Source organism: Podarcis bocagei (assembly GCF_964188305.1).
Source record: "Podarcis bocagei genome assembly, chromosome: 3".
NCBI lineage: Eukaryota > Metazoa > Chordata > Lepidosauria > Squamata > Lacertidae > Podarcis > Podarcis bocagei.
In genome coordinates this window covers 51,942,025-51,966,519 of record NC_138127.1, presented here as the reverse complement: position 1 = coordinate 51,966,519, position 24,495 = coordinate 51,942,025, and the positions used below count along the sequence as shown (strand labels likewise).

At 39.7% G+C, this 24,495-nt stretch overlaps 2 protein-coding genes across 13 annotated transcripts in view; one reads left to right on the top strand and one right to left on the bottom strand.

The window, feature by feature from the left end:
* The window catches only part of LOC308582823 (uncharacterized protein), a 156,182-nt gene that overhangs the window by 33,859 nt on the left and 97,828 nt on the right, over window positions 1-24,495 (top strand). The window contains exon 4 of one of the 12 annotated variants that reach the window (XR_014005865.1): window positions 23,298-24,159. The exons of 9 other annotated variants lie outside the window; for them this stretch is intronic. The gene's annotated coding sequence lies outside the window, so the exon portion shown is untranslated. Of the gene's footprint in view, window positions 1-1,236; window positions 1,600-5,501; window positions 5,786-23,297; window positions 24,160-24,495 lie in introns of those variants that run through there. 2 more of the 12 variants (XR_014005866.1, XR_014005867.1) reach the window with 2 other exon arrangements.
* UST (uronyl 2-sulfotransferase) overlaps window positions 16,288-24,495 on the bottom strand; it is a 119,839-nt gene continuing 111,631 nt past the window's right edge. Inside the window, exon 8 of the mRNA XM_081186314.1 lies at window positions 16,288-20,069. Within this exon, the coding sequence (XP_081042440.1) occupies window positions 19,783-20,069 (287 nt within the window). The 3' untranslated portion in view covers window positions 16,288-19,782. The remainder of the gene's footprint in view (window positions 20,070-24,495) is intronic.

The following is a 24,495-nucleotide window of genomic DNA, read 5'->3' as shown; positions in this document are numbered from 1 at the left end:
GCTCAGTGTTGGTTCCAATCAGTTAGCAGCTATCTGCCAGAGCAGCCAGTCTAGTTATGGCGATCTCTGAGGCTTGAGGGCAGACCAGCCATTTGCAGGGCCAAACACAGTGCAACTGTCATAAGCCAAGAAAAGCAAGAGACATTGCTCTACAATGTACACCAGTCTCAATGTTGGGTAGCAAGAGGGGTGTGTGTACACAGGGCAGCGTCTTCCCCTTTTGCTTCAGGCAGCAAAACAGGACAGGCTGCTTCTGGCTGGAATGAGGCATTGCAGGGTAATTTATGAAGCCAGCAGGTACAGAAAGACAGAAATTCCTAGAAGTACCCCATCTCAAAGACAAGATCATAGCCATGCTGTCAAAGGTCCTGAGCCAAATAGAGCAGGAAGCTGATCAACATATACCAGAACTGAGTAAGCATACCTCTGCCAGGTAGCAACATTTATTCACATTCAACTTGCGATTTCCAAGAGGGAAAGACAGGCCAGACAGAATACATAAATTTTCTTCCTGTGTATGACAGACAGGAAATTAAGCAACTGCCCATACCATTTAGGAATGAGTATTTTGCTAGGTTTTCTTTTGCCCATATCCAAGTGGAATCTGTCAAATGAAAGGAGCGGTGTCAAGCCCAACAGGTTCGTTTTATGCTCTGCATCATTAAGCATGAGGCCTATAAAATTATTGTTTTTTCCCCTGCCCCTGATTGCTAGAACTTTTATTGTAACAAATGGCAGAGTGAATACTTTTGCTACCCCATTAGAGTAAAAACCAGCCAATCCCCAAATTGCCCCTTTTATGGTTGTTGTAGCCATCTATTCCTAAAACATAGTTGTTCAAATCTGCTATATTTTGGCGTAAAGTTAGTGAATTTATGACACAGTGGGAATATTGATAATCTGAGACAAAAGACCATTTCAATTCCTCAAGAGATAATGAAAACCTTCAAATCTGTAAAGCTTAAATGTGTTGAGGTTTTTTAAAAAACAAATGAACATCCTCCTTTAAGATTCTTGCTTATGTTACTCTAATTAAGTAAGGGTGGCACTGATTACTTTTATTTTAATATGCAAATACTGTTTCATTTCATCCACGTACCTCCTAAAATATCACCAATTCATTGAGGTTGCTAAAAACTGAAAATAAGGTAGAACTTTGAGTCTCTATCTGTCCCAAACTCCACAGATAGCTCAGACTATGTCTGGATTGTCTCTTCCCATGCATTCTTTTTATAGGTACCTGTGCACTGACAGAAGAGGAAAAAACAAATTACCGTACAAATGGTAGAAGTTGATGATCAGGACAATCCAGAGCAACACATGCACTACAACACACTGATGCTCAACCACTCACAGATTTCTCGATTCACTACAATGGAAGAAAAAATAGCTCTGTACCACCATTTCTTTGCATGCCTGGGACTTATCCTTCAATAAGCTTCTGTATGCAGGGGAACACTATGTATGAACCCACATACTTTAAACAGATCAGTGGAATTATAGGGAAGGAAATTAATGTATTTGCATATTTAAGAAACTCTAGCATGTCTTATTTTTAGAAAATAAAACGCTTCAGTCTTAGTTTTACCACTTTTCCTAATAAAATAGAAACAAGTTATGCCTATAAATTTGGATCTTGCTGTTTGTCCTTATTCAAATTCCTTTTGGTTTTACTGTTCAAGTTACTTTTGCAGTCCTTGTAGTATAGGAATCTTAAAAGCTGTTTACCCCTTATCCTCTTCTGTACGCTCCAGAAACTCTTTTAGACTGGAAAAATGACAAAGTGGAATCATCATTCCAGATGCATTTATTTCATAAAGTCTTCCTGCTCGAACAGAGAAGATGGTTCCCAGGGCCCTTGAACAATACAGTGGGATCCTTCCTGCTTTGCCTTTGAAGAGGAACAGCATGTGTCTTTTGGCTTTTGTAGGCCCACAGAACACAGCATACTTAACATTCAGAGAAACACATTGTGGGTCTAGCCTCATCCTGGGGCTGGCTGGCAGTTCTGTCACCCTGAGTGTCCCAAGAATAAGTGGAATGCTCAAAACTAATTTTGTGTTATTTTAAGATGTTTTCTTAAAACACAAACAGAAATATAAACTGGCTGTTGAGCAGCAGACTTCAGTTAACTTGCTGAGAGACACTCTGTGTGGGTTTGGCTTCACTTTGCAAATATGGATGAACTTTTGAGAACATCTGCATCATAAAGCAAACTACTTTGAACTTGAGGAGTAACAAGCCTCTCTAGTACAGACTTCTACTTCAGTACTTTGTTAAGATCATGAGTATACTTGTAGATATCTATCTACCTACTTTTCTAAATATACAGTACTTTATGTACACATACAGATGCACACTTTATAAAAACAAAGAAGTGTCATGGAGTAAAAATGTCAGTCTTTTTTGTTCCACGCTTACCTTTGGCCAAATGGGCTTTTGAAATACACCAGATTGTAAAGCCCCTTTTCCAAAGGAGAAAGTTGTTTGACACTAAAAGCAGCGCTCTTTCATTCAAACGTCCCTCAATTATCTGAACAAATAATATTGTTTATGTCCATACAGAAATTTCTCCAGAGAGCTGCAGGGCTCTCTGCTATTTACCTGTATAGCCATTGTGAAGGTTGTCAGGATGCGTGTTTTCATAACTGCTTTAGATGGAGTGGTTTCTGTGAATTCTCAAATTGCTGACAATCATAGGGATACAATGGGAAAACGCTTTGCTTCAAATTGCAATCCACAAACCATGTGTAAAAGGCAGTCTCATCAGCTGATACTCTATTTCCTAATAGACTGAGGTTTCTTTTCAGGCAAACTGAATTGCTTTGTCAAATCAAACCAAAGAGGCACTTTATTCACTCCTCTTTTCTTCAGGAGTGGCTTGTCAAATGGTCCTTGTGAAGTTCAAAGGCAAAGCATTGTGAAGACTGCTGTGGACATAGTGTATCTAGATTTCAGTAATAATAAATAATATTTTTAAATTTTATATCCCACCCATCTTGCTGGGTTTCCCCAGCCACTCTGGGCGGCTTACAACATATATAAAAACACAACAAAGCATCAAACATTTAAAATCAAAATATCCCGTACAAGCAACAAATAAACCAATAAATCAATAGAAACCAATAATAGCAACAACAACAACAACAACAAATAGTTTGCAGTTATAACCATCAACCCCAACTAAACATTTAACCAACATCAACCTGACAAAAACAAAACAAAGGAACCAAATTAGAACTGTTTAAAACATTTTAAAACATTTTAGCCAGTTCCCCCAACCCAAGATTGTTCCAGCAATGTCCCTCCAGCCTCCCAGGAGCCTCTTTTGGGAAGGACAAAAAGTGGCTTCCAATCAGTGTGAAGGTAAGTATAAATATGCATCCATGAATACAAGGGAATAATACAAAAATGCAATTAAAACAACAGTGTCAATGTAAAAAAAAATGTAGTGTGTATTTTGGGTTTATGGACCACAATAAAGTTCTCTCTCTCTGTGTAAATAAAAATACAGTGCCATGCATTTTAGCATAATAGGACGGTGGGTTTTTACTGTGACCCTTATTGCTAACATAAAAAATAAGTGAGTGCAAAGACAACATTATTTTTTTAAAAAATACCATGAAGAAATATCATTTTGAGTCACTATTTCCATGAGGGCTAAATATCACACCTGTAGTCCAATGGTACACATTATAAGTCTCTCCAGTGTTTGGGCAATGTCAACCTGGCTGCAGTGAACAAGCGGCCAATTAATCATTTAGCTTTAATTTTTGATTTCAATATCCAAGTGCTGTTAGCTTGCTTGGACAAAGGGAAGTGAATGCTTCAGTAAATGGAAAGCCAGCCAGATGATTATCCCAGACAAAGCCACTAAAAGAACAAACTTAGTTGATAAACTTTAAAATATACTAAATTTAAAAGATAGAAAACAAATCTTGTATGTATTGGTAACCTTGGAAGGCGTTGGGAGAAGGAAAGACATCGCTTTGGTAATCTTCAGGCAACATTTGTGCTGGGTTTGCAGCTTGATAATCCCCATTGGCAGTCTGGCTCCTTTGTTCTGAAACAAGGCTTTTGAAAGTAAGGCTTTTGACAAAGTCACCCTTGATATTCTTGCAGACAATCTTTGCTTCTGGTCTGCCCAGGACCTCCCTATACACTGCCTAGGCCTGTGTTCCCGGGAGGTCACTTCAATGCTGTAACACAGAGTTTGGCTTCACCCCCAGAGGCACACTCCATTGTTTCTCGAGACAGATGCCAGCAATAATACTAGACAATATTAGTAATATCCACAGTTCTTTGAGCAGCCTCTCTAGTTGAACATGCAGCTATCGATCCTCATTGATGTTCCAGAGAATGATGAAAGTTTATATGGGAAGAGACTCCTTCCTGCTCCAATTGGCTACAGTTAGTTCAACAGAAATCAAACAAAGCATCCGAAATATATTCCTCAGATTCTCCATTCATCACATTCCCGTTCTTAACTGCCAGTGTGTTTCAGGGGGAAGAACTCCCAAAATTATGTTGTTTTAATAGTCAATTTTTTTATCTGGCTTCTCAGTTTAAACCAGTAGCCAATCTCAGTTTTCAGCTAATAGATATCCTGTAGCTTATTTTATTTATTGTCTTTTTTACCCAAAATAGCTTCCTTCTCTTAGCTCTTCCTCATTTGATTTCTCCCCGCCCCCTGCTTTCCACTCATGGCCTTATAGATCTGTGTGTTTATAAATTGTAAGGGTGTTCATATTCTGCTTTCTGCTGCATTCTTTATATTGTTTTATAAAGAATGTAACTTATTTATATGGTTAAGCCTGAGCATATTTTTCTGTTTTAGCATGTTCCAATGGTTCATATAGTAGAGCATTAAATTGCCACGAGCGGCATTAAACGTAACAGCTATGTTAAACTTGAATGAAGCAATGCAAATTGAGAACAGATTTCTGAAATGGGCAAGCAAACTTTCTTTGCCGAATCAGACATTCCATTGCAAGAACCAGTCATGTGGCATTTAAAGCTACTGATAATTTAAAAAATTCTCTTGAAAGTACTCACCCAGAAACATAAAAAGAGCTATGATTTCCCTCTTCCCCTCGGGCTGCAGAATTAAAAATCACATCAATATATTTCTTGTGAAGGAGCATTCCAGTAGGGAATTGTAGGACCGCAAGAAGTTGTCCCAGTTGCATTTGTACATAAAGACATTTAAGCACATTCCATACATTTCAGATTTGAGGGTCCAAAAGGGCATCTGGCTACACTGGCTTTAGAATGAGCCTATTCATTTTGTGGGCCTCCTTTCATTCTGAGTGGCTATTCAGCCCTACCAGCAACCAGTGAGCAAGCAAGCTGTTCAAGGATCTCAAAGTCAGGAAGTACTTGTCAATCCAGCAACAGATCAGGAGTCACAGTTTTGATTCAGACACTTCCCGATTTGTCACTTCTCCTGTAAATACCACCATTGCAAAAGAAACACAATAAACATTCCTTTTTGTATGCAGGAACCTTGTGGCACTCATCAACAATGTCCCTCCCTCAGTTCTATTCCACCCCACTTTCTACATCTGTTTCCGTGACCATGGATTAAAAGTGCACATTCATGAAAACTCTGAAGTAAAGCTGCAATATTACTTATATTCCTCCCATCCCATGTTTGTTCATGTATCTGAGTATATGTTCTTTCCCTTGTAAATAAACAGAATTAAAAGCAAAACACAAAATCAAAGATGTGCTGTGCATTTGCTCCTTTCCCTCATATCATAAAACTGTAAGGAAGATAACATTTCTTAGCCTTTTCCAGTTCTGGTTTTCTTCAGCAAACATAGTAATGGAGATTTATAGTGTCTTTCTAAAAATCCAGTTATTTACACAACTACATGTTTAGAAGGAAAAGCTAATTAGATTGTAAGGCTGCTGTGTTACCCCTTTGTTTATACCTAACTATTTTATCTTTTTATACCTTTTAGGACACTCCATATTATATAGTGTTACTTCCCAAAAGCAAATCAGCAATGCAAAGAGTGTTCAAAATTGTTCTTGCCAAATCAGTTTAAAATGTACAGGTTTCTTTTCCATAGGCTCACGTGCTGCAGACCCCACGTTTTGAGTTCCAGGAAATACTGTACATTCCATACAGTTAGTTAGCAAAACGAATTTGGAGGGGTCCTTATCTAAGACAAATGCCCACTTATTGGGGTTGATATTATTCATCCATGTGTGTCACCTAGAATAATGAGGGACTTCCATTGCTCTTTGATGCCAGGGGTTAGCCTGCCTATGAAACCAAATAGTAATAAACTACCTTGCATGTGATTCCCATCTGTGCAGGTGGCTGTTCATAACATCTCATTAGGAAAATAGAGTTGCAAGAGGAAAATGTGGATATCCTCAGGCAGAATAGTGAGTGTCAGCTGGAAATAGGGATGGATGAATCTGTCAGTTTCAGTTTCTCACAGTCCCTAATTGTTCAAGTCTTAAACTCAGTTCTCCGATTTCTGTTTCATAGAAAAATAGAATGTAGTTTGTGATTATTAGTTTTAAGTCCCCATGAAAATATGTCAGCATTTTAGTGTACATTTGTACGGACGTATGCAACTTTGCCTAATATATACATATGTTCTTTTCTGAAATAAGCATTTTATGTGCACTTTCCCCTAATACAGATTTGGGCTGGGGTATTGTTTGCTGTGGGGGAGGTTGTTGCTGTTACAGTACTGATAACACTTTTTTATCTTTATTTTAGATCTTATGCTAATTAATGTGGAATTCGTTTAATTTGGTTGTGTACTTTTTGATGTCTTTCTTATTTATTATTTATGACTACTTTTGTTATTTTTTGTAATGACATAGTGTGTGTTTTTTAATGTTGTAAGCCTCCTTGAGCATGGTTTGAACTATGGAAAAGTGGTATATAAATAAAATGCATGTGTACACACCATTTAGAGAATTTCATATCTCAAAGGAGATGTGCATTTCCATTCATGCAGTGAACTGGATTTCTCCCCATTGCTAGTTAGAAGTAACCGTTTAGCTAAAACTTAAGTACAGCCACCCTATCATGCCTTTCTTGTGATCACTTTCTCCCCTCAGCCACAACAAACTTAAATCGCCACAGGTGTAGAAAGCAGCTGGAAAGGATTACCTAGTAATCTGTGAAGAATGTAGTACTGTGGCATGCATTCATTCAACTTACTCTCATTTGTGCCACAAAACAAGAGCTTAGAAAGCCGTAGTGTTGCTGGATTCTATCGTAAATGATTTAATAAAAATACATAGTCTCTTGTAGGTGAACATTCTCCCACCTGATGTCACGTGGCAGTAAATTCACTTTCAGCATTTCAACGTCACTTCCGAATTTCCAATAGTCATTTCACATCCATTTTGGTTCAGCGCCCCCCTCCCTCCCAGGTTCTGTCAACCTGTGGTCACTGTCAAATGTACCAGAAATTTTGGGTCACTGTGTGCATTAATGGATGCGCAGTGGCTGGGCAAACTAAACAGGATCAAAGTAGATAGTTTATGCTAAATGTGTTGCATTCAAAAGTGATCTGGGTACATGAGCCATTCAACATAAATTACCGTAGTTGCAATCCAGATGGAGAGGGGTGGGGAAGCACAGGCCAACTTTGACAGGTGGGTGGAGCTATTTGTCCATCACTTGATATGAGTTGTCCTGCAATTGGGCGCTGCAGCACAAAGGGCTTTGCTGCTCCAATAACAACAAGCAGATTTCATTGATGATGATAATAATAATAATAATAATAATAATAATAATAATAATAATAATAATAATAATAATAATAATAAATTATTTATACCCCGCCCATCTGGCTGAGTTTCCCCAGCCACTCTGGGCAGCTTCCAACAAAGTATTAAAACACAGTGGTCTGTTAAACATTAAAAGCGTCCCTAAACAGGGCTGCCTTCAGATGTCTTCTAAAAGTCTGGTAGTTGTTCTTCTCTTTGACCTCTGGTGGGAGGGCATCCCACAGGGCAGGTGCCACTACTGAGAAGGCCCTCTGCCTGGTTCCCTGTAACTTGGCTTCTCGCAGTGAGGGAACCGCCAGAAGGCCCTCGGCACTGGACCTCAGTGTCTGGGCAGAATGATGGGGGTGGAGATGCTCCTTCGGGTATACTGGACTGAGGCGTTTAGAGCTTTAAAGGTCAGCACCAACACTTTGAACTCTGCTCGGAAACATACAAATTGTGCTAATCCCTTTGGAATGGAAACCACTTGGTGTTACTGGAGAAGTAAGGCACGCTGGAGTGGACCGCATTCACCTTGAGCTCCTGATGGTTCCTGTCCAGCCATGTACCTACTTCCCTTATGACATCAGGTGTGGGGCAGGTGGCTGTGGTTTGGGGGAAATGAACTTGGGCACCAAACAGGGTAGCTTGATGAGCTAAATTTGTGCAGCCCACCCCTGCACTAAACAACATAGTCTAATCGCTCTGATGGCAGGTGATTCACTGATAACCTGTACCCAGTGAAACAACGTACACTACGCAGTGGTGCAGCTAGCAATGTCAGACCCTGGATTTACCACCCAGCAAGGTAGAACCACAGAAACAACCTCCTGGTTTCAGTGTTGCTGCCGCTTATTGGGATGGGTGAAATGGGGACGAGATTGCGGACGTGCAGGCACATTGCAGAATACAACCCAGGGGTCCTGTGGGTGTTCCTCTGCAGCGCTGGCTGCCTTGTCACCTCTCCCCCCACCCTAAGCATTAGCGACACCATTGCTGGGAGGCTGTTGTTATGGCTCCCAAAGATGCTACCTTCGTTTTCTCTCCCCCCCCCCCCCACCTGCAACCATTCCATGCTTAACAATTGCCCTTGCAGTCCTGGTATGTGAGGAAACTTGCTTTTTATTTCCCAACGCTAATAAAAAGAAGAAACACTCTAATCACATGCAGGTCCAGCTTCTGAACTCAAATCATAGCACCACCACCACTATAGGAATAAAGCAGGGCTGCCGCCGCCGATGCTAACTGCATAAGCTTATCAATAAACACTATTTTAATGTAGAAGAAAAATAAAATTAGCCTCTGTAACCAGGAACAAATTTGGTTGCGCCTCCCCTTACTATAACATGTGTTTAAAAGTAAGCAAAATGCAAGGATGCTGTGGCAACCAGTGCCAGCCCCGGTGTGCCTTGGCATGCCCGTGCCAGGCCAGGGGCTTGTGGTGAGCCTGTTTGCTGCTGGCCCCATCATCTGCAGCTGGGCTTGGGGATAATCTGGGGAACCCCTGGGCTGCAGGACCTGGATTTTGGCCTAAGATCCAGCCCTGGCTTCATCACTGACTGTAAATAGGCAGTGAATCCCCCTCTTGAGGCCTGTGTCGGCAGTGTGAGCAGAGTAGTAGCTACTATTTCCGAAGTCATTGTAAAGAAGCTGGGCCATTTTATTTTTATTTTATTTTTAATTGAGTCAGCCAACAGTCTGAACTCCGTTATGGAAAGGATTTTACACATTCTTTTCTAGTTTCCCTGACTTTATGTATCTTTAAAAATAAACTGTGGTGTAACATTACATGCATACTCATCAAGACACTTTTTCCATTCTTGTCCCTTCCAGCAAGATATATTGTTTATGTGATTTTTTCAGCAACAGATCCATTGCTGCTGCTTTGTTTTGTCTACTCTTCTTTCTCAGAATTATCCCTCAGCTTCATCCTCTTACCTTAACACACACACATACCTGTCTCTACCTCTTTCACTGGATGTGGGCAAGACCGCAGACCATAATTGTACCATTAACTTCTTCCCTAATCGTCCATATGACTTCAAATCTGATAACCTTATTTTTCCCCACAAACCAAAACGAACTCCATGGTTGTTCGTTCTTATTTTTTGCTGAGGGGGTGAATCTCTGTTTGCCTTGCTCTTTGTGACTCAATCTCAGGTGACCCTGAAAAGGTCACCTGTAGTCACATTGTAACTTAGAATTGCAATCAGCCTCCACTGGGTATCTCAGTTAAATTCACATTCCGAAGATTTCCTACTCTCTTTCTGCCTAGAGCTGCCTGTCATATTAAATACATAATTCCTTTCAAAAAACAAACAAATCTGTCATTCCTTCCCTGTAATGCCCTAGTTTATTTATTTCATTTCATTTAGTAATTGCTTTCCATTAAACGTGCTGAAGCTTTTCAATCATAAAACCCATGAACAGTAAAACCAGATATAAAAATAATGTCAAGTCCAATACAGATACAGACTGAATAGAAGGGCAGTAGTCAAAGTAGGACTAAGTCATTGATTGTGTAAACACAAGGATTTCCCATCAGCCGAAATCCTGCCCCTCTTAACTCCCTACATCTGTTCTAGGGGTTTCCCCAAACTCCAGAGCAGATTTGGAGCCAGCACATGCAGGGGAAAGAGAGGGAGGGGAAGTCTTGTTCTGTTAACCACAGCTATTCACTTCGACACCACCCTATATCTCCACTTAAAAGGAAAGGAAGATCTAGTTGTGTCCCAACATCATGGTGGGACACAACTAGATATTCCTTTCCTTTTAAGTGGGGTGCTTTTGCTCACTCTCTGCCAGAGTCCTGGCCCCTAATCCTGGATGAACTGAACTCCCAGTTTGGTTAATCCATAAATCAGAGTGGTTCTTAGGCAAGGCAGATTGTAAAATGCAGCAGCAGACGCACAAGAGGCACATGGCTAATATGTTGCTCCAATAAGTGCCATGCTCCCTGGACCTTCCTTTCGAAGGATGGCATGTAGCCAGAGTCCTGGGACTGGGCAAGGAAACAGGCACTCTCCAAGCTCATCCCATTCCTCCTCAGGATCCAATCACCTCCTCCAAGACACCTCCATAGGACTAATGACAGCCAGTTATGTATAATGTCCTGCCAGGATATAGGTAAGTTGTCCTAGACATTAGGGGACAAGCAACTCGTGGTTGCTGGTTTCAGTGGTGGCCATATAATGTAACATGCAATTCCACCTTCACACTCAAGACTATGTGCACACATACCTTTCAAACCCATTCCTTCCCTCAAATAATTCTGGACAATGTCATTTCTCAAAGGTTGCTGGGAATTGTCGCTCTGTGAGGGGTAAACTACAATGCCCAGAATTCTTTGAGGGAAATGATGTGTTTTCAATGTGCTTTAAAGATATAGTGTGTACACAGCACAAGCTACTCTACTGTTACATAAGGTACAACTTTGACCAAGAGGCTTTCATTATCATAAGGGAAAATTTGTATTTATCTAACTCATGAGTAGGCAAACTAAGGCCTGGGGGCTGGATCCAGCCCAATCGCCTTCTAAATCCGGCCCGCGGGCGGTCTGGGAATCAGCGTGTTTTTACATGAGTAGAATGTGTGCTTTTATTTAAAATGCATGTCTAGGTTATTTGTGGGGCATAGGAATTTGTTCATCCCCCCCCCAAGATATAGTCCAGCCCCACACAAGGTCTGAGGGACAGTGGACCGACCCCCTGCTGAAAAAGTTTGCTGACCCCTGACTTAACTACTCTCTTCAGTGCCCTTCAATTCATCAGATTTAACCTCAACACCAGTCATCACTTGCAACCACGATTCCTGCTATCTTCTGTCCTTACAAAAGGAGAAAGAACAAGTTATGGCTTGGAAAGGGGAGAAAGTTGTTGAGCCACTTCAAGCATCCTTGAACATTATCAGCTTTCTGAACTCCTGGCCAAATTTGGTACAGAAACCCTGATGGTCCTACTGGAAGATCAACATAAGAATTTTTGTTTTGCTTTATAACTTACAATACACACAGGAGACATGGAGATAGAGACTGCCTTGTTTCCTATGTCCCATCACAAACTAAGTTCAGCCAATAAAGCTTCCTTCAGGCCAAATTAGATGTGCAGGCAGCTATGTCCCTTGTTTTTCTTTAGCTAACTAGGAGAGCCCAGTTCTCGCCACAAAGGCAGCATGCAGGTAGAGGAGCCTTATCTCTTCACTCGCCTGCCACAGTTGGAACTTAGTCTAGGTATTAGCTGCTTGGGGCCCCAATCTTTGTTCTGATGGTGGTGGGTGAGTGAAAAGCCTTCCCTCCCAGTGCTGCCTTTGCAGTCAGAATTGGGCTCTCCCATGCCTGTAATTAGCTGAGGAAAAACAAGATACATGCTACATCCATATTAAACAAAAACCTAGTTTGGCCCTTGGTTTCTCACCCAGCCACTGTGTTCATAAAAGTACAGAGCACAAGAGGCAATGACTTGTAGGAGCCCCATTCATGGCCAAAGTTTAATCCTCTGCACGAGGACTGTAAGACAATATGACAGGAGCTCTCTCTTGGTGGCTGGGGTGTTTTCCTAAGCAACTGTGGAGTTTTAATTTGTTGTACCAGCCTAGAGCCTTCAGGGAAGGTGGGGTAGAAATGAAAAGAAATCAAACGTCACAATTAAGCAGCAGGCTATGGGGCAAGCCAATTTTCTCATTAAATAAATGTAGTAATTTCCCAATTAAAATTTATCAGTGCTTATGAAGACATAAAGAGTGCTGTTTGCAGAGTTTCTGAAATATGTTTTCAATTATTGTTGTGATCAGGGCTCCCTCTAGTGTGCACAAAACCAGTTTAATATTTTTTAAAAAAGAAATTCTCATAATAAAATCAACATCTGTTTGATTTTTGACAGTCAAATGTACCTTATGTGCACTGTTCCCATCCACATCCCCCCCCCACTCTCTGTATCCACTACATGAACAAACACTGTTGTGTGTAGTAGGCATTGTACAGATCAGAGGGTCATATTTTCTTGACCAGAAAGACAATCTACATAGATCACAACTAAAGGTTGGAGAGATCAAGAGCAGGAAATGCAGGTGGGTTACAGGAGACCACTCTGTGGTTACCAGTGAAAGGCTCTGTGGAAATCTTTTAGAGGGCAAGTGTTTCAGGCTGGAAAAAAGTTTAGATTGATCAGAATCTCTAGAGATAAGAGCTCTGCAACATGGATCTGAAATGATGTACTTAGACTGGAATTCATAGTATCTGCTGCTGACATTAAACAAAAAGCTCTAAGATATGTTTGGTATATGCCTGTGAAATAACTTGGTACTATATTGACACTGACAGTACATTGTTTTCCAACAGTTCCATTTTTGGAAATAAATACAGTATGTGAATACATAAAGGCAAAATAAAAATGGAGAAGGGATGAATTGTTCCCTTAGCCATCTTGCTGAAAATAATTGCTTCCCCTCTTAACAATCAAAGCCTCTGTGACCCATATTTGGGATGATCCTGCCTCCCCTCTGTACAGGATGTTGGAACACCAAGGGGTAATATAAACATACACTTCTCTTGAACTTTTGTACAGCATTTTCATGGAATGAAAATTCAGACTCTTAATTCTGAGATTGTATTGCAAAGGTGGGAATGTGCATGGCAGGAGAAAAAAGAGCCCATCTTTAGGAGAAAAAAAGAAATAACATAATGACTACAGATTCCCCCCCCCCCCCATGATTTAAAGTCATGGCAGTGGCTGAATTTTACTGCTCACTGTAAACACAGTGATCCAAGACAGAATTGCAAACTGCCATGTGGCTACGAAGACTCAAGAGCCCCTTTGTCTTTAATACTTGGCTACTTATTTGAGATAATGGGCACAATCCAGGCTTCACACCACAGGGCTGGGCTGTGCAGATGTGCACTAGCCCACATGCCGAACAAACCATAATCCCTAGTTACGCAAGTCTATCCAACTTTGCACATTCACTGTAAACCATTAACTATGGTTTCCCATGATGTGTGAATGCCATGCACTATAGCATGGTATAGAGAGCACTATTAGTTTGCATACAGTTTGCCGAAACTTAACAGAAACCTACTTCCATGTAATTATAATGTTACTATAAAGTATTTGTTGCAAAATGTATATTGTTAATACAAAACATTTCAGAAGGAAAATTGGACATTATTTAGGGGAATTAAAGACCTTAGCTATTTTCCTTTGACTCGAAGAGTATTGTTTTGGAAAAAGAGAGTTGGCTGGACAATTATTCCTTCTGCCTCCATGATGAGGAGACATATGCAATGCTGTTTGACACTGTGATATTTGTAAGACAAAGTTAAGGTCAAAGTTGCCGAAAAGTTTCCAAATTCCACTGTGGTTTATCATAAAGAGCCTACTGCTGCTGAGGCTTTAGTCAGTTCAAGCTTCTGTCTCAGATTCATGAATCCAGTCATACACCCACACATATACACTCATTTGCCAATAAAATAAAAATCCGGAATATTTTTCAGGTTTTTAAAAAAATGAAATAAAAGGTTTCTAACAAGTTAATCCTTTATATATAATCAATTTTCATCCCTACAAGGGACACGACTTTGGAACCATAAAGCTCTACCATAGTTTTCAGGACAAATATATAAAGATAAATTTAAGACCATGCCCGAAAGGGAGATTGGCACCCATACTTTATTACTTCCCCCATTGCTCTTCAAGATGGCAGTGCTGTCTTCTGGGCTGAGCATAGAATTTGTTGCCAAGTTTGTTCTATTCTGTGTCCCACAGGGCTATATTCTTGATTAGGTTTATGCATGGGGATTTCCTTTTTGTTTTTATACTGTTTGTACTGACATTCAGGTATTTGGAAAACCGTTCAATGGAAAGATTAGCAGAAATGTCCATGGGTCACCAAGAAGCTTCCCTTTACTATCCTCTTCACCCACTAATATCATCTCCCACTCCTTACACTATAGGGACCTTGTCTACTTCAGAAACCTATACTGTACTAAGATTGGGAATACTACAACTAGTTACAATCTAGCAATGTAAGAATTCTCAAACCAGATAAAAAGCAAACACAGACGTACCCCATTATTTATTTGCATTCTGGATGCAGGACTCTGTGTCATATTTGAATAATCAATAACATTCAACAAAGATGCAGTTGTCTGTATTATATTTTTAAGTAAGCTGGTTTAAGCTATGTGTTATAATCAACAATTCATACACAAATTCTAATATCATGCAGCAGAGGAGCTGTTTTTTGAATGAATTTGAGTGTGCTGTGATAATTTATATGAATAGAGGTGCACATGTTTATATTATAGATTGTGTTCAGGAGGAACATTTTTAGTTGAGAGTGCCCAAATGTTGACATTAATTGATCTGATATCTTCAGCTGTTGAACAGAATTAAAGCTCATTACAAATAAATTGAAAGAAGATAAAATGATTTTTAATTAAAACGAAGTCATAAAAAAAACCATACCCAGCAATTCTTGCATTATTCTTATTTCAAACAGATTACTATAATTATTCTCCAGTGAATGGATCCATTTTTACTATTTAAGGCGTTTTGGGATTGGGATTACCTCCTTTGATGGTGTTGCCAATATAGTTTTACATGATGGATCATACATGGTGTGGTTTTTTTTAAGTGATAAAAAGTGATAATATTGAGTTGCCTATAAACATTTGGCCACTAATCTACACTTGCTCTGAAACTGGGCATTTTGCATCACTAAAAGCTGAAATAGCACATGTACCAGCTGAGGTCGCTAGAGAAAAATTCCTTAGGTACCAGAAACATCTGCCTGTACCTGTGAACCTTCAAAACCATTTCCTCATTGAATGTAGGCTGGTACAATATTGAAAAGTTATTTTGAATGTAGGTGAGGAACAAGGCCAACTTAAGAGATGTTAGCAACACTTGAACTTAAAAAGAATTATTTAACTATATAAAATTTCTAAAACTATTCATCAGCTACTCAGATTAAGACACAAACTAAGAAAACTTGTCATGTGTGTTGTTGTTGTTTAGTCGTTTAGTCGTGTCCGACTCTTCGCGACCCCATGGACCAGAGCACGCCAGGCACTCCTGTCTTCCACTGCCTCCCGCAGTTTGCTCAAACTCATGTTTGTAGCATCGAGAACAGTGTCCAACCATCTTGTCCTCTGTCGTCCCCTTCTCCTTGTGCCCTTAATCTTTCCCAACATCAGGGTCTTTTCCAGGGAGTCTTCTCTTCTCATGAGGTGGCCAAAGTATTGGAGCCTCAGCTTCACGATCTGTCCTTCCAGTGAGCACTCAGGGCTGATTTCCTTAAGAATGGATACGTTTGATCTTCTTGCAGTCCATGGGACTCTCAAGAGTCTCCTCCAGCACCATAATTCAAAAGCATCAATTCTTCAGCGATCAGCCTTCTTTATGGTCCAGCTCTCACTTCCATTTGTCATGTGTACTCCCACTGTTTTCATATTAAATCACCATCCAGGGTATTTAAAGACTGAAGAACTGATCATACAACCCTTATTATAGAAAGACAAACACAACAGAAGGAGAGAATGCACCATTCACCATTGCATATTACAGGCCTTTATTAGTTTTCATGGCATTTAATTATTTTCAAATGTAATTTTGTAGGCAATAGGCAACAGTACAAGCCTAAATTCAATGTAGATTCTCGTTGCAAAAAAGGAATATGTATTACTCCTTTAAAAAATGCTGGAAGCCTGTCTTAACTGCTTTTATCAGTTGGAACCTGTTTATCTTTAAAGAGTACAGTTTTGATTTCTGGCCTGAGTTATTAAATTCTACCACAAATTAATGTAATTCATCACAAAAGCCATGTGGCACTCAAGACACTCATATAAACTAAAGTATTTCAGATGTACCTTTAAAAGAAACAAGGACATTCATGGGTTCACAAAGTGAGTGCATTTTGGAAAACTGCAATGCTATTGTATCTCTTCAAAATAAACATAAATAAATTACACAAAATGTACCATTTATTAATGTGATTTTGGAATTCAAAGCCATTTTACCACCATTACAGCATGTTATTTCTTGTGTGTTTGTGGTTTGACGCACACACTTCTTTAAAGTTTAGCAAGTTGCCTGAGAACTGTGGACAAGGGGAGCATTGAGCCTAGATATCAAATATCACCACACCCATGTCTATGTTAACTAGTAAAAAGCAATGCTTGGGTCAAAGCTGTTACCACTATGCATTAAAAATTATTCCACAACAGCAATAAAGCACATTGCCAGTGCAGTTCCAAATATTCACTGTATTTCTCATATAATTAGAAAAGGTTAACTTTTGGGCCGTGTGCCTCAAAGTAATTCAAGGTGTAGCATAGTAATCTCAAAATAGCTTGCTTAAAGTAAGTGTGGCCTTCACCAATAAACAGTGCTTTATAAAATAATCTTTTCTAGGGCAATTCAAATGGAAAATGCTTTAACCTTTACATCCAGAAAAAAACCCCACAGAAGGATTACTGGTTTTGTGAAGAACAGCACAGGTTCCAAATGGAAATATTAGTGGACTAAAAATAAAAAAAAGTTTAGATGGATGTCTTATGGTTTAATATCAAAACGTCAGTGAATAAGTTAATGAATATTTAATTCAAACACTGGTTGCTTTCATTTACAACTAACCTAATGTACATATATGCTCTGTTTTTTTCACATGTGCCCTGAACCGACCTTTTCTCTCTCACAGAGATTAACAAACAAGTATGGTGCTTCCTAAAAGGGTGTCATGGGCTGAAGGCTTTATAACAGTGATTTCATTCTAAAAAGAAAAAGAAAGAACCATCAAAATAAAATCATTTAAATGAACTCCTTTCCTGAGCAACTTAGAATTTGGAATGTGCTGAAAAGTCACAATAAATAAGTCAAACGATTAACAAACTTAAAGTGTGCTTTTAAGTCATTTAAAGTAAATTATAAAATCTATTTCATGACAGATAAATGACCTGTTGTGTTAGGAATCTTAAAAGCTTATGTGCCAAATAAATTTATGAAGTACCTTTCTGGGAGTAGAGGCCAAGTTGCTTTGTACAAAAAATATACAACACTGAAACCTAGCAAGTAAATTACCCGACAGCCTGTTCTTTTTAACACTGCAAAGCATTCATGAAGAAAAATATTAAATAGAACGATAAAAATAGATTTAAGCAGCAGTGAAATTGCAGAGAAAGTGAACATGTTAAGTGACCCAGGACTCTAGAGACACGGATAAAATTTGATGTTTTCTTTTAAAAAAAGATAAAAAAGAAACCCAATATGTGAATATTAATTTGCTTTTATAAAAAAGAAAAGAAATCCACAGTGTGTAAACTAATCATTACTCTTTAAATGTAATTTCATAGAAACCACTTAAAATATACAATGCAGCATCTTGGTTAATTATTATTTACTGTATTTCTTGCTCCCACTGTGTTCCTTCAGAGTAGTGCATTGGAACCACAAAATTAGGACATAACTAGCAACAAGATAATTCATCCATGTTGTCATTGAGCCTTAACACAATTATGTTTGTTCAAATCCTGATAGAAGTAGTATAGTAAACAACAGAATGCAATAGATAATGGTGATTTACAATATTAGTTGATGCTCACAAGCTCTGAGAAGGGAATTTGAGAGATAAAACACTAGAAAAGAAGTAGAGCTCCTGGTAAACCAACAAACCAGTTCCATCCTATTTCATCCCAGCTCCCTATCAGAGATGCTGACTGTACTATTCTGGCCAGTACACATTTGAGTATGACAAAGACAACAGCAATTCCTTGCTCCTTTGCTTTAAGTCAGGCATGGCCAAACTTGGCCCTCCAGATGTTTTGGGACTACAACTCCCACCATCCCTAGCTAACAGGACCGGTGGTCAGGGATGATGGGAACTGTAGTCCCAAAACATCTGGAGGGCCAAGTTTGGCCATGCCTGCTTAAAGTTAAAGGAGAACCTGCCCATGCCTAGACAGTTGTTACTGTGAAACGGGGTCAGGGGTTAGAGTGGAAGACACTCTGTAGGGAATGCAGTAAACTTTCTTCTGTATCTCTTCAATAAATGCATCATGGAATACACCCCAAATGTATTATGTACTATCTTATTTTCAACCGTCCAGAAGATGTGAGGCACATTGAACATTGACTTCTCACTTCAGCAAGAATCTCTCTCAGCTGGAACCGAATCATGTATTTATGACATAGCACGAATGTTCTTTGAACTAGAACAGCCCACATTTTTGAAAAGATGCCTGACTATTTGTGTTCCCCTCCTTTAGGGTCTCTGTGTAATAAAAGGACTGGGAATAATACACTAAGAAGGATTTCTCCTAAAATCTGAAGTAAAGTTAAGTGCCTTCCCTGCAGCCTAGCTTCCTCTGTGAAACAAACACCAAATTCTGCAAACATTTGCCCTCCTAACTTTCATCAATTTCGAAAGGTGTTGAACTTTGATGTACCCATGCATTTAACAAGATAAGCTTGATTTCCCCTGCAATTCTACTTGGTTTGTCAACAATGCCCTTATTAATTTCCATGGGGAAACCATAGCCTAAATAGTATCCAGAGTTAGTGTAGCAGTAATGCATTTCTTTCTTCTTTTAGCACAACAGTATTCACTGTTCAGATGATAATACAAACCCTCCAATACCCTGCTCTTAATTCCAAGTGATCAAATGTGACTGTAAAATATTCGGTATAAATACTAACAAAGAAAAACAGGTTTTGAGAAAACTGCAGATGACCTATGCTGTGATCTACATCACTCTGCCAAATAGGTACCATATACAGCAATATTTTACAGTGACAATGTACCGTGATTTGTAATGAAATGGCACATTTAAAAGTATGTCCTAGCTACTATGATCCTATGGAGCCAAGGGAAACAAATATAAATTTAAAGAAATAGACCCTCTCAAAAAGAGGTCTCACAATCAGTTCATCCTGGGGGAAATGTCTTTTAAATGCTGTTGTGCAGTAACTCACTTCCTTAAGGATTTTTCTTAATAGTTTATGAAAAATCTGGATGCTTCAGCCTGTAGAGAAGGTGATGCTTGCATCACCTTCTATAGATATCTTCCAACCACTTTTCATCATCTTGTTCCTCATCTTCTGTTACTGGCTCTTCAGTTTCCAAAGGAGAAGGAATGACAAATTCTGGTCTAGGAGAAGAGTTACTATTTGAAGATCGTAGTCCAAACTTGCGCTTTAATAGATGAAACTGCTCTTTGATGTAGTAGTAAAACTCATATTCATATCTCATGCGCTGGTACAGGATCTGAAGGGATTCTGGAGAAGGGACTGTCTTTTTCACTGTCACAGTTAGATTGCCGAGTTTCCTATGTTCTGTAAGAGAGATACATAAAGAAGAATTTGGTCAAATATAGTCTGTTGAAATGTATACCCGTATATACTCAAGTATAAGCCGACCCGAATATAAGCCGAGGCACCTAATTTTACCACAAAAAACTGGGAAAACTTATTGACTCGAGGATAAGCCAGTTCACCACACCACAAACCTCCTGGTGGGTTGGAGTGTGTGCGCGCGCATGTGCACATGGCAGAGGGGGCTTCTCTCTCCCCCCCAGCCCCTCCAGTCCCCCTGCCTACCTAGGGTGCTGCCGAGAGGCAGAGGCTGGTGGCGGCAGTGGAGGAGGAGGAAGGGGCATCCCGAAAGGGCTGCTTTTGGGTTGCTTGTTCCTCCTCCTCCGCCGACAACAGCCTCTGCTGCTGGAAACGCGCTTGGATGGGACCCTCACTCGAGTATAAGCCGAGGGGGGCTTTTTCAGCATTAAAAATGTGCTGAAAAAGTCGGCTTATACACGAGTATATACAGTAAGTTGTAAAAGCGTTTTATTTTATTCATTTTTATTTTTTTTGAATTGCCAAAACTTCCTACCAGTTGCCTTCTCCTGGTCATAAATGTAGGCTCTCAAAACAAATAGCTAAGTATTCAATAGACTATGGATGCTTTGAAACTGAAATATTGGCTTTGGCTTCTGGATATAAGAAAGCAAGTGCAGTGGTACCTTGGGTTAAGTACTTAATTTGTTCTGGAGGTCCGTTTTTAACCTGAAACTGTTCTTAACCTGAAGCACCACTTTACCTATTGGGGCCTCCTGCTGCTGCTGCGCTGCCGGAGCACGATTTCTGTTCTCATCCTGAAGCAAAGTTCTTAACCCGAGGTACTATTTCTGGGTTAGCGGGGTCTGTAACCTGAAGCGTATGTACCCCAAGGTACCACTGTACTGAACCCACTAAGAGGATGAATTGAAGATGGTGGCTTGAAGAATCATAGGAGTGGGAAAGGCTCAAGAGCAGCAGAGCAGAAATACTGTAGCAGGTGTGCAGGGTTTGTCACTAGGCTTTGTTGAACTAATAAATGGCTCATTTTAACAGAACTACGGGTGTGACTCCCCTTTCTTAAGGAAAAGCAGTATGCAGTTTTGTGACATGGATTGTCACTGGATAGAAGAGTCCCACTGAAATCAATCTGAAAAGTTAATAATGATAAGTTAACTGACATTAATAGGAACTAAGTGCAACTTACTTAATCTGGATCCAGCCAATAGTGGGAGTTGAGGGGAGATGGGGGAAATGCTGGCCTGGATTTGTTGGCATTGTCTTGGGAGTCTCTATAGTTTGAGCATGCACTCTTTTTCTTTGAAGGCTGGCAAATTTTAGCAAAAAAGCCTGTATGAAGTGAATTGGGAAGTCCTTTCGATGTGGCAAACTGGACAAAGCTGGCATACACATCGGGGCTTTTCGCCATGTGTGTTTAGCACATAGATTTCTATGTCCAACACCTGAATGTTTTGTGGTGCAAAGTTGAGAGATGTTATCTGATTTGCCAATGACATTTCCTTTCCTTAAAGGTAACACCACAGAGAAAGGAGGGCATGGGAATCAAGGTTGTGCTTTTCTCCACACTGTTTCCTCAGTTTAAGTCAAACTGTGCCCCCACCCCTGGATTTACAATAGAGTGGGGGCGTTTGTGATCTGGGGGGAAAGGCAAAACTTTACTTCCTCCAGAGCTGCAGCTCAATCCAAATTGCACACCAAAGAGACTGGGTTTTTAGAAAAAGACTGGCAATGAGAGATCTGATCATGGATCCACTGCGCCATATCTAGTTTGGCCCTAGTTTTTTGCCACTGTGTGCAAGATTTTAAAGAAATAGCTTGTGTGGCATGGAAAGAGAGAGGAAACACGATGCCCCCACTGCAATTCTGTTCAGAATTCCAAACTCCTTTGCTCCCCTGCAATGGGGGGAAAGTTCCCATTGGCAGGCATGAGGTCCAATTCTGATTGGTAAGAGCAAAGGGTTAAAGTCCTTCCTCCTTCCACATTCTGGATCTGGTTTGCCCCCCTCCCTATTTATTATGCACTACACGTGAATGTCATCAGCTAGTTGGGACCTAAGATCTCCATGGGAGCCATTTGAGAAATGAACTCTATATGACCATTTCCATGCAGTCTTTCCAATGAGAAGTTTCATTCCATTTTAATTATTAAGGGGCATTTTAGCTCCCTCCCCATTTTCCTCCAATTCATTCTCAATATTGATACTAATTTTTAAAAATTCCAACCCTCTCTTGAAGAATCAGGAGAACAAAGAATATATAGGCAAACCTATATAGTTTATTTATTTTAAGAAAAAGTCAAAACTACACCCCCCTTAAGAAAAAACTCCCTGAACTGAGGGCAACATTCACTTGCCATTAGAGATCTAGTCATACCTAGTGGCCTTTTTATTTTGTTTACATTACTTTATATTCTCTTAAAAGACTCTTTTAATAAAAATCCAAAGTAACTCACAAATTTGCTCCTCCAAGTTACCACCCCCTGCTCCTCATCTATCAAACGCGCATAATGGAAAAATTATGCATGGCTGGCTCTGGGCCAGACCAAACACTCGGAAAATGCTGTGTAAACCCAGCTGTTCCCCTAGAAAAAGGCTGGGCTGGGGGTGGGAGAAGAGAGAAGAACCACACTTTATGACCTTCTAGCCAGTGAGCCATATGGAGGGCAACAAACTGCACTATTTACTTTTGGAGATTTTGTTTTACAGTGTTTGCTTTGGCTTTGAGATTACTTAGGGGAAAGTATACTGTAGTACAGTGATCAGGAGGTCCTTAAAACCAACTGAAGCACAGTGTGTTTGTTTGTTTGTTTGTTTGTTTGTTGGAAACCAAGCCAAAAACAGGGGAGTGGGAAAAAATAAATAAAGCAGGATGGTGACAAACATTTGTCATGCAAAGCCAAACACAAACCTTCCTTTTCTATGTTACTAAAGTGCAAAACCGAAAGTTATGCTGTATTATATGCTATATATTTTGTCAAAAATGCAGCTAACTAAATGAACTTTTAGAACTTTCCGCAGCATGAGGGACTTTGCTTTAAGATTGGAGTGTCGGTGGGCTTCAATTTTATTTACTTTAATACCAAAGACATGCAATATTGTGTGCTGCCATCAGGATAGTTCATCTTATGCATTTATTGGTGCAGTCAGCACTTATGAGATAAAGGGAAGTTGCAGAAGCCTCACATTTATACAGGATTCCCAATGTTTATAGATGCTCTACTCTCAAGATGGGCAATCCTGCAAGAAACCTGTTTTGAGAGGGCAGAGAAAATGCAGTCACTGAGCCTCACAGAAAAGCAGAATTATACAAAAAACTTTTGTATAGCTGCCTTGCAAGATATCATCAGGAGAAGAAAATACTAAGGAGTAAACCCTATACAAGTCCAGAATGGAGTCCCTAAGACAGTTGGATGTTGCCTCGCATGCCTTCTTCAGGCAACTCCTGCAGCCATGCTGGTGCCAAACGTATTGTTCTGCTTTGCTTTGGATCACATCAGTGAGGCCAAGATCTTGTTGTCTGGACAGCCCAGGATCTCCATACACACTGCCCAGGCTTATGCCCCAGGGAGGTCATTTTGGTGCTGCTAACACAACGGTTTGGCTTCACCCCATCGTCTCTTGAAACAGACACATGCCACCAAAAGAACTTTATGGAAGAAGAGTTTCATTGACAATGCATAAATAACTAACTTGTTCAGAATGAATACTGGATATATCTATTCTGTATAAAGAAACTGCTTTGACCTTTCTGGTACATCAAAATTGGTATTCTGCTACAAAATACTGAATGACATTTTGGATCTGGGCAGGTGACTAGTGTTCCTTCAGGCTGCTTCAAAGCTCCAAGACTTCTGCATTGTTGTGGCTAACATAATCTGATGTTTTACTTTGGATTTGAAGAACTGAATATCTGGCCTGTTTTATCAGAAATCAAATGGAAGTGGGAATTCTAAAGTTAATTATGCATTCAACCGTTAAATAGCTAATTACATCACTAGTTAGAGCTTATCTTCTTCTCTGACAACCTTGACCATAAATTGAATGTGAAACTGAACTCACTGTAACCCATTCAAATCTGTGGTGTAATAATGAATAAAATAGATGTTTAAAATACGGTCTTATCTTCAAACAATGCCTGATAGTTTGGATAACATTTTAAGGCATTTCCCAAGAAGGTAATATACCAATTCATTTAGATTTAAAGAAATGTTCCTTTTTCACATGACTGTGTGAGTTAGAATTGTCTATGTGAAATACCTGAAGATGAAACAAATCCCAAAATTAAGGGAGTGTTTTGGAAAACTCTGGGACCTAACCATACTGAGTAAACTGACAAGATTATTCGAGTCAAGTATTTATTAAATTTATATCCCAGCCATCCTCCCAAAGACATCCAGGACAGCAAACAA